Genomic DNA, 13,298 nt, shown 5'->3' with positions numbered 1-13,298 from the left:
CGGACTGTGGATCAGAGTTCTACTTTTATACATGGTCTAGCCATTGTCTATTACTATATGCAATCTCTCATCAGAAACTGAGGCCCAGAGAAGTAGAGTGGTCTAAGATGCTTAATCCAAGGTCTAAGAGCTAAGAGTAATCAGAACTGATAGGTCAACCTGAGATTTAACATATTTATCTTATCACCTCCAAAGGAACTTGTTCTGCTTGTTGAGGAAACAAGGTTCAGATCCATGGAAAAATGAAGTTCAGTACAGATGTTACAGAGATAAGTTGCACCAGGAAGTTAATAGTTAGTGCTACAGCTTGGCAGGAAGGCTCATCACTTTCCCCTTCAGGCAGAAGCACTGCTATATCCAGAGCCTCTGTTGATCAAGTGCTCTCTACGTACTGGGCATTCCAGCCAGGCAGCAAAGTGAAGTAGTTAAATGCACGGTTCTCCAGGCTGCCTATTCTATCATATTTTACCCTCACCATTATTAGCTGTAAACTTGAACAAGATACTTTACCTTTCTGGTCTTCAGTTTCCTCATCTGTAAAATGGGGATAACAAGGACACCTAGCTCATCATGCTCTTGTGTAAATTAAATGAGCAGGCACTTGCAACACACTTAAAACAGTACCTGATACTTAATATGTGCTTGTACAAGTTAGATATGACAATCTTGTTTAGTCTTCACATCAATTCAGCGTGATAAGTAGTATAATCCTACTTTGCAGGTGAAGAAACTAAGGATAGTACTAAGGATAGTTATGTCACTGGTCCAAGATAGTGAGTGTCCGAATCAGGATTTTCACTCATGTCTCTATGAAGCCCAAACTTATTATTCCTTCCCACTGAGCTTCTGAACACTAGATGCCACTGTTGGGAAAGGAGACAGTAGAGTGGGAAAGCATAGAGGGCCGTGGTAGCAGGATGTCTCAACTCAAAGCTTGGTTCTGCCCTTGCACAAATTACCATCTCTGAGCACGTTTTCCCTTGCAAACTGGTAATAATAACCTACCTGACAGGATTGTTTTAAGGATTAAATAAGATAATGTATGTGAAGCTTCCAGAACAGTGCCTGGCACATGAGAAGTACTTAATAAATGACAACGATCATTTTCACTGTTAGAATTGAAAGTGACAATTGTAAACTATTCTTTAGAGTCTGTCCCTTAATGGCCCACCTTCATGAAGTTTTGTCTTAGTCTCCAAACTGGTTTGACTCTCCACTGCTGAATTCCCCATTGTTGGTACTGTGGTAGCTCAAGCAGAGACCAGAAAAATGACTTGGAGGAGGAGAAGGGTCCTGCAGGGGAGAGGAATAAACAGGCAAGGAGTGGTTACATGGTAATGTGGAGTTCCAAAAGACCAAGGCTTCCCATGGCCCAGAGTCTCGGAAGAATCAGAAATGCTTCCCAGAAAACAAAGGGAGGAGCTTCATCCTCAGTTCTGTGGGTCAACCTGAGATACGCCCTCAGCATGTCTCATGTTGGTTCTAATTTTAACACTGAGATCAGTGAAGTTGACTTTGCAACTGTGCCTTGAGAGTTAAAGCTGAGTCGTTTGTCAGACTGGTCAGGGAAACCAGAAGACAGGCAACTGGAAAATCTGATAGAAGAAGGGTGATCATAATGGAGAGTATAAAAGCAAAAATGCCCTGTTTCAAAGGAACATAAAAGACCATCTCTTCCATCACCCTGAAAAGTAGATATTATCATCTTGTTTTCCAGATGTTCCTAGGTTAAATTTTACAGCCCAAATCAATCAGGTAACCAGAATTGAATCATGATTTGAATCCAAGATAAAAGATCTGGAGAAAAACACACCTAGGGATTTCCTTGGTGGTGCAGTGGTTAAGACTCTGCCTGCCAATGTAGGGGACACAGGTTCGATCCCTAGTCTGGGAAGATCCCACATGCCATGGAGCAACTAAGCCTGTGAGCCACAACTACTGAGGCTGCGCTCTACAGCCTGCGCTCTAGAGCCCGCGAGCCGCAACTACTGAGCCCGTGTGCCACAACTACTAAAGCCCACGCGCCTAGACCCTGTGCTCAGCAACAAGAGAAGCCACCTCAGTGAGAAATGAGAAGCCTGCGCACCGCAACAAAGAGTAGCCCCTGCTCGCCACAACTAGAGAAAGCCTGCGTGCAGCAACGAAGACCCAACGCTGCCAAAAATAAATAAATAAATTTAAAAAAAACCCCTAAACATTTCAGAATGGTTATCTATGGGTGATAGGATTATGAGTGATTTTCATTTTCTTCTTTATATTTTTTGTATTTTCCAAAATTTCTCTACTGGGTAGTTGTTACTTAATAATGAGAAAAAAAATCAATAAAATTATTTAAACTTCATCAGGGCCGAGGATGAGGGCTGGGAGCAGAAACCAGAAGCAGTGGGAAAGCTCACTATAGGAGCATCAGTCTGCTGTTTCTGAAACTGTGGAAACTAAACTGCTAAGCTGAGGTGCTATTCGGAGTGAGCTGGGGAGGAAGGAGGCAAGCAATCCAGGCCAGAATTGTGGCTCCTTCAAGCCCAGGGAAGCTCAGCATGAAAGGGGCCTGGAACGAGAACACTGACTTAATCGTTGTTTCCAAACTCAAAGACTTAATCCAGGAGCAACCTATACCATGAGGCTGGCCAGAATCCAAAATGGAAGGACCTCAAAAGAGGGCTCATGCACCTCCCTGGGCAGGGCTCGGGAAGTACACTTTGCCCCTGTGCATTCTTAGCCCTTATAATAGAGCTTCCTGCCCATTATAATTTGTGTTGCAATGAAGACCTCTGACACAGAAGTATGAGAGCCTGAAATGAGAAGGAAAACAGTGGTACAGAGGGGAGAGTGCTCAACACCAGCAAGGAGGAAGCAGGGAGGGCTGATGCCCCTCACCCAGTCACAGTCCCTTTATGTGGAGGGCAGAGTCATGGGATCAGAGCCGTGGGTGATTTAGGAGATAGAGCTGGGGATGCATTTGGCAGGGGAGAGAAGGCCCAGGTTCTCACTGGCATCTTCCTTCCCCGGAGAAGCAAGAGGTCCCTAGGTAATATGAGATTCAAGCTCATCCCCACCATTGTTTCTACTCCTGAAGCATTTTCAAACTCCAAGCAGATATCATACGGAGAAAACTTTATTTGTAAAAATACATTCTGGCCCCAGAGGATTCCATAAATGGAAGATACACAAGTCTGGGGTTTGGGAGTTGAGTAGGGGTGGTCAGTAATTGTAAGACAAGCCTGTAATTTCACATCAGAAGTTCTTCTTCCACAACCCACGCTTAGTAGTCATTGGTTCAGTTTTAAGTATCTCTTAAAACACTGGTGGTCAGTAAACATGTCCTTAATTTAATAAAATTCTAGCCACTCCTCTAGAATTTAGAAGGTTTGTTTACTCTACGAAAAACCTGCTCTAGTTGGGCTATAAATACAATCTGTGAATTGTTTTTAAAAGTCTCATCTTCAAATATAAAAATAAATAAGTTAAATAGCAGAAATAAATATATTAGCTAATAAATACACTCAACAGTAAAAAAGATCTTATTAAAATCTGATAAAACTCTAGATTAAGAATAGGAACACATGAAGATAATCACAATAAGGAAACAAATAATAAATAAATAATATACACAGTGACCAGCACTAAATTATACAAAAAGAGATGGTGGTTTGGGGTCATGCCTCCTGGGTACTGAGGGCTGGGAGTCTGGGCCCAGAATACTCTCAGAAGCATCACTTTCTTCCTAGTCCATCTCCATCCAGCTCAGGAGAATGTCTAGCTCCCCCAAAGCCTTCACCACTGCTGCCTGAGGCTGAAGCTGGAAGATACCAAGTGAAGTGGTGAGCAGCTCATAAAGAGACAATGTGGGCTCCAAGGTTAATCCTCTCCTTTCACTGGTAGGTCTATTGGAGATTGTAAACAGAGCATCTTTTTCAAAATGAAGAGCTCGAGAGACATTATGGAACCTCAAGATCTCACAAGAGGGAGGAAAAATCATTGAGTCCAATCACCCTAGTCTTACATAGAGAAACTGAGGCCCGGGGGGTAGCAGAATTGGAACTACAACTCAAGCCTCTTGAATCACAGAGATCAAAGTAATTAGGCTGTTTTTTAAAGAAAGATGTGTGTGTGTGTGTGTGTATGTGTGTGTGTGTATGGGTTGCCTGCTGTGCATCCTTCAATGGAACAAATATTTATTGTGCTAAGTAAGCATTGGGCTGGCTAGGGACTCAGAAATGAATGACACCGTCACTACCCACAGGGAATTCACAGTTGAGTGAGGGAGACAGGCAGAAGCAGGCAATTAAAATGTAGTGTGGGAAATAGATGATGGGGTCCCCACAGGATGACAGGAGCACTTAACTCTGAGAGAAGTAGCCAGTGCCTTCCTGGAGGTGATGCCTAGGCTGAGTCTTAAAGGATGAGTAGGAATTAGTGAGTGTGGAGCAGACTCCGGCCTTCCTGGCAGATGTGCAAAGGCATTGAGGTGAGAAACAGCATGGCACGGGCATGCGTGAAATTGTGAGTGACTATTTTGAGGGTATGTACAAGCGTATGAATGATGGAAAACTATCGCCTCTAGTTTGTGTAGTTGAAAAGTTCAGATGTCTCTGGAGTGACTTGATGGAATCATGGTTATTCCTTCTTGACTCCCAGAGCATCTTGCAGAGACAGCACCTTTCTAGAGCCTGAATGGGTATCCCCTGGGTTAAAGAAGAGGGACAGTCCACATGACCACAGAGGTCCATTAACCTGAGGGCTGTAACATTTCTTTGAGTATGAACATCTATCACACCCATCTATGATCTCAGTTCTAAAAACACACTCATCCCAACCAAGGCCAAAACTGCATATACCTCTTCGTAGTGGCTCATAAGCTGGCTGTATTTCTCCATTGCTTCTTCCCCACTAGGGCATGTCATATGGGCATGCTGAAAAGAATACCAAAGAATGATAAATTTTATTAAAGATTCTGATTTTCTGCCCTTGCCATTGACACGAAGTAGGTGGAAGTTCTATTCTTTCACCTATAGAAGTCTTTTCAGACCTCCTTATTTAGGATCATTAAACTGATCACCAGCTAGAAGAGGAAGCATATAGAGCTCATTGTTTCTTTTTAGAAACAGGTAGCACTGAAAGAGTTTGTGATCACTGTATCCCATCTGGCCTACACCCCCCAACCCAGTTCTAGTCTAGCTCCCTCCAGAGAGCCCCCATGGGAAAGAGAATTGGATTCCTAGGTCCTATCTTGAGATTGAGTCCGGTTGTCTGCTGATTAGCTGCCTGGACTCAGTATGCACTAGTATGCCGCAGGATAACTCACCTACAGAAGAAGCATAATTTCATGGATACTAGGAAATTATCAGTGACATCAAATAGGTAGCACTTTATAGTTCTGTAGACATTTTGCATGAAGCTTGTATTCAAAAGTAAATATAACCGAGTTCTTATTACCTAGTCACATGGCTCAACACAGATTATTAGAACTCTTGGACTCAGTTCTTCCATCCATTAAATGGGGCTAAGAATGAGCCTGATTGCTAAGTCCTTGAAGCTATGTGCTGAGGTGGATCCTTTTACCCAAGACCCTTAGTCACACAGAGACAGAGGTCCTTCTTGATGGTAAGAAAAGAGTTGGCGAGACCGCTGATCTTCTGGAGGATACGGTGGTCAGGGGTCTGTTAGTTTTTGAATACTCTGTCCAGGTAGAGTCTCAGTATATGGCGGAGGAGGCAGCACTGACCTGCAGGCTACGAAGAAGACTGGCGTGTTGGTGGGCGGAGGGTGTCCAGGGACAAGGGTGATGGAGATTCCCCCGACTCATATTTCCTCCCAGAACTCATACAGACCAAGCGTGTACCTTCGTGTCTTGCAAAGGCTGAGTCTTCCTCAAGATTCTGAGGTCAATGATTTCATCTTTGGGTTGCTAAACAGAGGAAGGCAAGATGAAAAAGTACAGGTTAGTAACTGTTGCCAGGATCTTAGACATCCAGACCTCCCATCCCCTCCCTGCCATGGCACAGTGGACAGAGTCCCTCTCCAAAACACTTTTGAATTATGAACTACAGATATTTCCTGGGAACACATCCTCCTGGTAAGGAGTCCCCAGCCTGCCTCTTTTTGTGATTCCACTGCTGGGGGACAGAGAAAAATAAGAAGAAAAGTGGGGAGGCAGTCACAAAGTGAAAGGTGGGGTCCTTCCCTCACATAGCACTCTGTCCTGTATCTCTGAAAATCCACCTCGAATTGCCTGAAGAGTTGTGGTGATCACACAGCTTCCCAAATGGAGTGTCTTCAGCCTGGCAGAAGGTGTCCAGAAGACATAAAACACAGCAGAAAGAAGGCAGAGGGGAAGACCAGAGCCTTTCATTCTGGAGACCAGGAGATTCTGGAGCCAGATTCTGGAGACCACAGGAGCTAAGAATTCAAAGGAAAGAGCATGACTTATTGATTTCCCCATCTCATGTCTTAAGAAGCCAGTCCTGTCACCAGGGACATGCCTCCCCCAGTCCCCGATATCCCCTGGTGAAACTTAATAGCTTCATCTGACTTCAGATGGTCTGGCACATTGATCCAACTTACTAAGAAAAAGAGAAGAGAAGGCTTTGGGTGCTTGTTCAGGGTCTGAGTATGAGTTGGTGCTACAGGTCCTGGCTCCTTTATTCTCTCCCCATCCCAGCCCCATCGTTATTGCCCAGCAGGAAAGGCCTGGAGCAGCAGGCACTTGCAATGAGTAGATAGAGGATGACATTTCAGGGAAAATGTCAGGACTTGTTTTTGCGAGTTGACGTGTATAGTCTTCCCTTCCAGAATGCCAATGTAGCTCACCCTTCTGGTCCCCTTAGACCCACAGAGGGACTGGAGGAAAACTGAACCTCATAGAAGCTGTTGCCAAGCCACCAAAAACATTTCAGGGAAATTGTCTGGATTTTATGTCCATCCCCAGGGATGGGGAACTTAGCTCTATTTGGCATTTGTCTGAGATCAGATTGGTTATTTGAGGATAGTAGATTTATTTCAGCCCCGAAGACAAATAGAAAGTCAATGATTTCATAACAGTCCTTCTGCCAGGGAAAGGCAAGTTCTGATGGGCAATCAGCCTAATTCCACCTAGCACTTCTCCACCCTCCTGGGGTACCTGGACTCCACAGCGCCCTCTGCAGGAAGGCAGCACTCAGGCATACCTGGGACTAATCCAAGAGTATGCGTTTTCCTAGCCTTGTAACTCAGGCTGAGGATCAAGTAAGCGATCCCAAAAGAAAGAGGAAAAAGGTGGGAAGGAACTCATTTCTTCTTGGGATGAGGCTTGCTCTGTAAGAGGGTACTCTCTAGTAGTTGCTGAGTTTTAAGGTAAAATGATAACGCGCTGAGATTAGGGAGAGGAGAGTGAAACACTCACCTCAGGCAAAAAATTTAAGGAGACAAAAGTCTCAGTAATCAAGATAAATAATATTTTAATGCAGTAGCAAAATTAATGAAAACAATCCATGATGAACAAAAGATTAACAATTTAAATAAAGACAGAATCTGACAGGGCCATGCTGAGCCATATGGAAACCCAGAACAAAAGGGGAAATGAGTGCTCCTATCTGTCTATCTATCTATACATCATCTATCTAGCCATGTATATCTACATATGTTTATCCATCCGTCTATATCTATCTATGTATCTATATCCATATCTATGTTTTTATGTATCAGAAGTATATGATGAAAATATTAGTGATGAGTTCTCTTCCCTTAAAACGAGGAAAGTAAAATTATAATAAATTCTGTTTGGGACATAAATAACATATTTAAACTTAAAAATAATGTGAGTTGTAATGCAGCTAATTATCAATTTTTCAATAATTTTCAACTACCTTAATGTCTTGGGAAAAGAATACACATAAAATAATAAAAACATATGCTGAAGAGTACAAATGAAACTATTTACAGAACAGAAGTAGACTCACAGATGTAGAAAACGAACTTATGGTTACCAGGGTGTAAGGGGAGGAGGGATAAATTGGGAGATTGGGATTGACCTATACTCACTACTATACATAAAATAGATAACGAATAAGGACCTACTGTACAGCACAGGGAACTCTACTCTACTCTGTAATGGCCTATATGGGAAAAGAATCTAAAAAAGAGTAGATATATGTGTATGTATAACTGATTCACTTTGCTGTACACCTAAAACTAAAACAACATTGTAAATCAACTATACTCCAATAAAAATTTAAAAAAAGCATATATAGAGAGGTGTACATCTTTCCTGTTTGCCTTAGGTTCCAGGATGCCTTGGTACAGCACTGATAATCATTACTGCTTACTGATTTTTTTCCTACGTTCCAATCAATAGGCTCGGTATACTTTACATTCATATTCACCTGGGATACTGCCACATGTAGGAAAAAAGAATAAACAAACCAAACCCTCAGAGAGAACTCTGGGTTTGAGAACTAGGTCCAAATGCCTGCTTTGCAAGTCCCCATCGGTGTAGGTTGTCCCAGTTTTCCCAAGACTAGGGGGGGATCCAGGGCATAGCACTTTAACTTTTTTTTTTTTTTTCGGGACACGGGCCTCTCACTGCTGTGGCCTCTCCCGCCGCGGAGCACAGGCTCCAGATGCGCAGGCTCAGCGGCCATGGCTCACGGGCCCAGGCGCTCCGCGGCATGTGGGATCTTCCCGGACCGGGGCACGAACCCGCGTCCCCTGCATCGGCAGGCAGACTCTCAAACACTGTGCCACCAGGGAAGCCTCACTTTAACTTTCAAAACTGAAAACGTCACAGGTAAATCTGGATGAGTTAGTCACTCTCCATCTATGTGACCTTGGACAAGTCAACTCACCTCTCTTGAGTTTTGTTTTCTTAGCCCCCAAATGGTTATAATTAAACTTACCCCAGAAATTTGTTTTGACATTTAAATAAAATGATGCATGATTCGTACACCTAGCATCTAGTGAGTGATCAACTCATTTTAAATAGAGAATGATGTTAGTTGCCTTGAACATAGTGGGTATATGGTAAATATATGTTAAATTCAACAATTCGATCAGCATTTATTAAGCACCCACTGTCTTGAATATCATGCTAGGTACTGGAATACAAAGATAAACATGACAATTCCCTATTCTCTAGGATATTTTGTCCTGATGCAAAGGACTCCTTTAGACATGGCCCTGAACACACCTGGCTAGATGACTAGGAGAACTGGGCTCATCCCCAGAACCATGTGAATAGTGTAGAGAGAGGGAGCTCTCTTACCTGAGTTCAGGAAGGGCTGCTACTTGTGATCTCCTAGGAGTCTGTCTCAAGCTAAGAGGTTTCCAATTATGTGTATATATATATATATATATATATATATATATACATATATATATATATATATATATATATATATATATATATATATATATATATCCCATGAAGGAAGTCAGCTCCCACAGGTGAGGGCTAAAACTCCCCTGGAATTTCTCTGGTGGCACTGGACTTCCTCCCGACCTGAGGCAGTTTAATTGCAGACTGGATTACCTCAACACCTTCCTTCTCTAAGAAGCACTTCTTCGGAGATTACTGGTTTAGTTATTGGTTAAAGGAAACCTCTTTCTTTCTGGCTTCCTTCCAGAAGGAAGGTAAAATGGTAATCAGAACAGAAAAGATCACTGAATTACAGAACTGGAAGAGAATTCCAGGAGGTGCTTTTTCCCCCTCCTCTAAATCCAGTTCTCCTAACCAGTTTTCTCCCCACACCCAGACACTGTGGACTCACTCCTGCTGTTTCTCCTTTGCCTTTGCTCTTCCCACCATTTCTCTCCAACAATGGCTACCCTGCTTTCCCTCCACTCATCATTGAAGAGTGGACCCCAATTCTTTATTCCTGAACTACTTTGGTCCAAAGCAATTCCTCTCTTCTCTAACTTCCAACAGCAGATTTTTCTTTGGCACATGAGAGTCTAACGTTGCCCTCTGTTTCATGGGTCTTTGCTTTTTCTCCCTAATGTGATACTGGAATATTTTCTTGGACATGGACTAATCCATTAGGCAGGACACACCTCCAGGCAAGATTAAATTAAGGCACCTGAGATTAACCTCCAACAGTGCTTTGGAAACCGTCAAGATGGTAGAGATTGTAACATATTCCTTTGCAACATTTTTCCTATTCAATATCTGACACTCTGAAGTCCTGTATTTAAGTTCAGGGATTCCATAGTTACTAGGATAAGTTTGGCATATTCTTTCGTCTTTCTGGATGTCAATTTACATTATCTGTAAAATGAGAGTAATAGAATAGATAATGTATAAGATCTTTTCCAATTCTGACATTCAATGTCACTATGATGCTTTGCTCTTCTACCTTTTGATCAGAACACTCCTTTTTAATGTCTTTTAATGTCTTCCTAAAGTTCCTTGAAAATGAGGACTGTAATTTTTCACTGTAATACTTGATAAATGCTGAAAACGTGTGAATATCTAATCTAAATATCTCTTGCGCTTATGCCTGTTTTTCCATCCTTGTTAGTAAGTAAACAATTTCTCATCCATAACTGTGATTAAAGTAAAATTGAGAAACATGCTCTGACAAGACTTTCAGGGAATATAAGCTGTACCCGTGTCAGTCCATTCCTTCTCATTAACCAATAAGAATCCAATTGTTTTGTTCTAAGTTATCTGTAATGATTAAGTAAGTTTAGCTCATGTGCAATCCCAAGTTCCTTTAATAATGAAGACTCTGCTTTTCCTATATCAGAATACTTTATTCTTTTTTAAATCTGCTGAATAGATCCCATCCCACACTCTGCACAGACACCAATTCAACTTACCTGCTATAAAAAGCTTCCTCTGTCTCACCCTAACCTCTCTCTCTCTCTCTATGCCACCACTTACCGAGGCAAAATTTATCCCTCCCTCCCACCTTTGGAGCTGCCTTTATTTTGTGCCTCTTGTGTAATTATCACAGTGAATTGCAATTTTTTGAGTTAATATCTGTATCTCCCCCTGGCCTGAGAGCTCCTTGTTCAACTTCATGGTCCCAACACTCACTGGTTCCTGGTAGGTGCTCAGCAAACACTTGATGACTATTGAATGAACATGTTGATTTCAAATTGTTCCTTCTTTATATTGTATCCTAAAACCACAGGATCTCAGGCTTAGCTGTACCTGAAAATGGAGACATACAAACCAATCAGTAATTACCAAATGGCCTAAAATTAGAGCAAGAGAGGAGAATGGGGACACAAGAGTGAAAGATAAGCTGGTTGGAGGTCAGAAGTAAGATTGGTCATGTTAGGGAGTTAGGACTTTATCCAAAAGCAAGGCGTTATGAAAGCTTTTAGCAAGAAGCAATGAGATAAGAGAGGCACACTTGAAAATGGACTTGAGGCAGGTAAGACTGGAGACGGGGAATCCAGCCATTGAAGTAGTCCCAGGAAGAGATTTAACCTTGGCTTGAACTAGTAGCAGCAGAGAGAGAGAGAGAGAGAGAGAGAGAGAGAGAGAGAGAGAGAGAGACGTGTGTGGACTTGAGAGAATCTAAATACATTTTTTAAATGTTTGGAGACTGATTAAATGTGTAGGTTAGGGAGAGGAGGAATCAAGGATAGTAAAAATATTGCTAGGTTGAACCACATGCAATTTCCATCTGTGTAGGTCAAGATTGGTCTGATATTACAAACGAACTTATCTATGAAACAAACAGACTCACAGACATAGACAACATACTTGATTGTCAAGAGAAAAGGGTGGGGTGGGAGAAGAATGGGATTGGAAGTTTGGGACTAGCAGATGCAAACTATTATATATAGGATTGATAAATAACAAGGTCCTACTGTATAGCACAGGGAACTATAGTCAACATCAATAAACCATAATGGAAAAGAATAGGAAAAAGTATATATATAACTGAATCACTTTGCTGCATACCAGAAACTAACACAACATTGTAAATCAACTGTAATTCAATAAAATAAAAATTAAAAATTAAGACTGGTCTGATATTGGCCTTGTCTTATAATTCAACCTAATAACTATTATAATGATAATGTAGAGCGTATCCTAAGCCTAGTACCTGGACTTAGATATTAAATGCTCTATATATTATAATCATAATATATATAACATATGTTATATATATACTAATACATATATATTATACTTATTGTCATGTAATTCTCATAAAATTCCACTAAGAATATAAGCTTTTTGAGGGCAAGAATTTTGTCTGTCTTATCTACCCCTATATTACACATGCCTGGAACGGAGCCCAGTTCATAGTAAGCTTTTAATAAGTATGTGTTGGATAAATTATTACCTCTTTGAGGCAGGTCTTATAACCCAGTTTTCTGATGAAGAAACTTAAGCTTAGAGGTTGAATGGTTTTCCCAAGTTCCCCCAGCCAGTAAATGACAGATCTTCTTCAAAAAACAGTATCTCTTTCTACTGTTATTACTGATGTGTGAGTACTAAGGCCCAGGGAAGCAACATGGAGATCAAGGAGACAGTTGGTGGCAGGATGGAGACATCAACCTAGGTCTCCTAATTTGGAATTTATTACTCTTTGTGTTAAATTGTGTGTCCTCAGAGGCAAGGAGGCCCAGGAAAAGTAAGGGGAATATGCCAAGGGATAGGATTCCCAGTTCTACTTCTGGCCCTATGTACAAGGGAGAGACCTGACAAGATGTTCAGTTAAAAGAACAGATCACCCATCTCATCTGTCTGAGAACCTTCCAGACACTGAATCCACAATAATAGAAACAATCTTTCTCATTCTATCATGTCCCATCATCCCTCCCAGGATTCCTGAATCACTGGGATAATTCCATCCTATCGTAGGCAATACCAGCTGCTTGAGGACCTGTCTCACAGGCGATAAACAGGATGGGTGTTTTTACCCAGTTTATGAAACAAGCAAGGAACTGTTGCAACCCGTCCTCAAGTCCTAAAATCAGAAGGTTTTCAAACTTCCCAATACAATGAAATTCACTTTTTCTTGGAGCATTAATATTAATCATATCATTCTAAGAACATGTTGGCTCAGTATTGCAAATAATTGCTGGAAATAATTGCAAATTATTGCCACACCTTCTGTAACATGACCCCCTTAAGTTGTCACATGAGAAGAAAAGTGAAATAGAGTTTTGTTGTGAATCTCTTCCCTTTGCAAGCTGGCCCCTGCCTGCTGGTACAATCCCAGATCCTTTAGAGAAGACAGTGGCCTGCAGTGCATACGTTTCATAATTTAATTTGTGCGGGGCCCAGGGGCACCCCTGCCACAATATCACTCCTCTAGTATTAGAGCTAGAAGTGACTTCAAGGACATCTAGTCCAA

General features: G+C 41.7%; 1 protein-coding gene across 1 annotated transcript; it reads right to left on the bottom strand.

Annotated features, from left to right (window-relative positions):
- Nucleotides 1-3,114: 3,114 nt before the first annotated feature.
- IL20 (interleukin 20) lies at nucleotides 3,115-6,393 on the bottom strand. The gene is given in 5 exon segments (XM_004282503.3): nucleotides 3,115-3,799; nucleotides 4,839-4,913; nucleotides 5,580-5,732; nucleotides 5,843-5,908; nucleotides 6,197-6,393. Coding segments are annotated over 5 exon segments (525 nt in total). The 5' UTR covers nucleotides 6,353-6,393; the 3' UTR covers nucleotides 3,115-3,724.
- Between the last annotated feature and the right edge of the window lie 6,905 nt (nucleotides 6,394-13,298).

Source organism: Orcinus orca, chromosome 1 (genome assembly GCF_937001465.1).
Source record: "Orcinus orca chromosome 1, mOrcOrc1.1, whole genome shotgun sequence".
NCBI lineage: Eukaryota > Metazoa > Chordata > Mammalia > Artiodactyla > Delphinidae > Orcinus > Orcinus orca.
The sequence above is the reverse complement of the archived record's forward strand: the minus strand, read 5'-3'. Positions and strand labels throughout refer to the sequence as shown.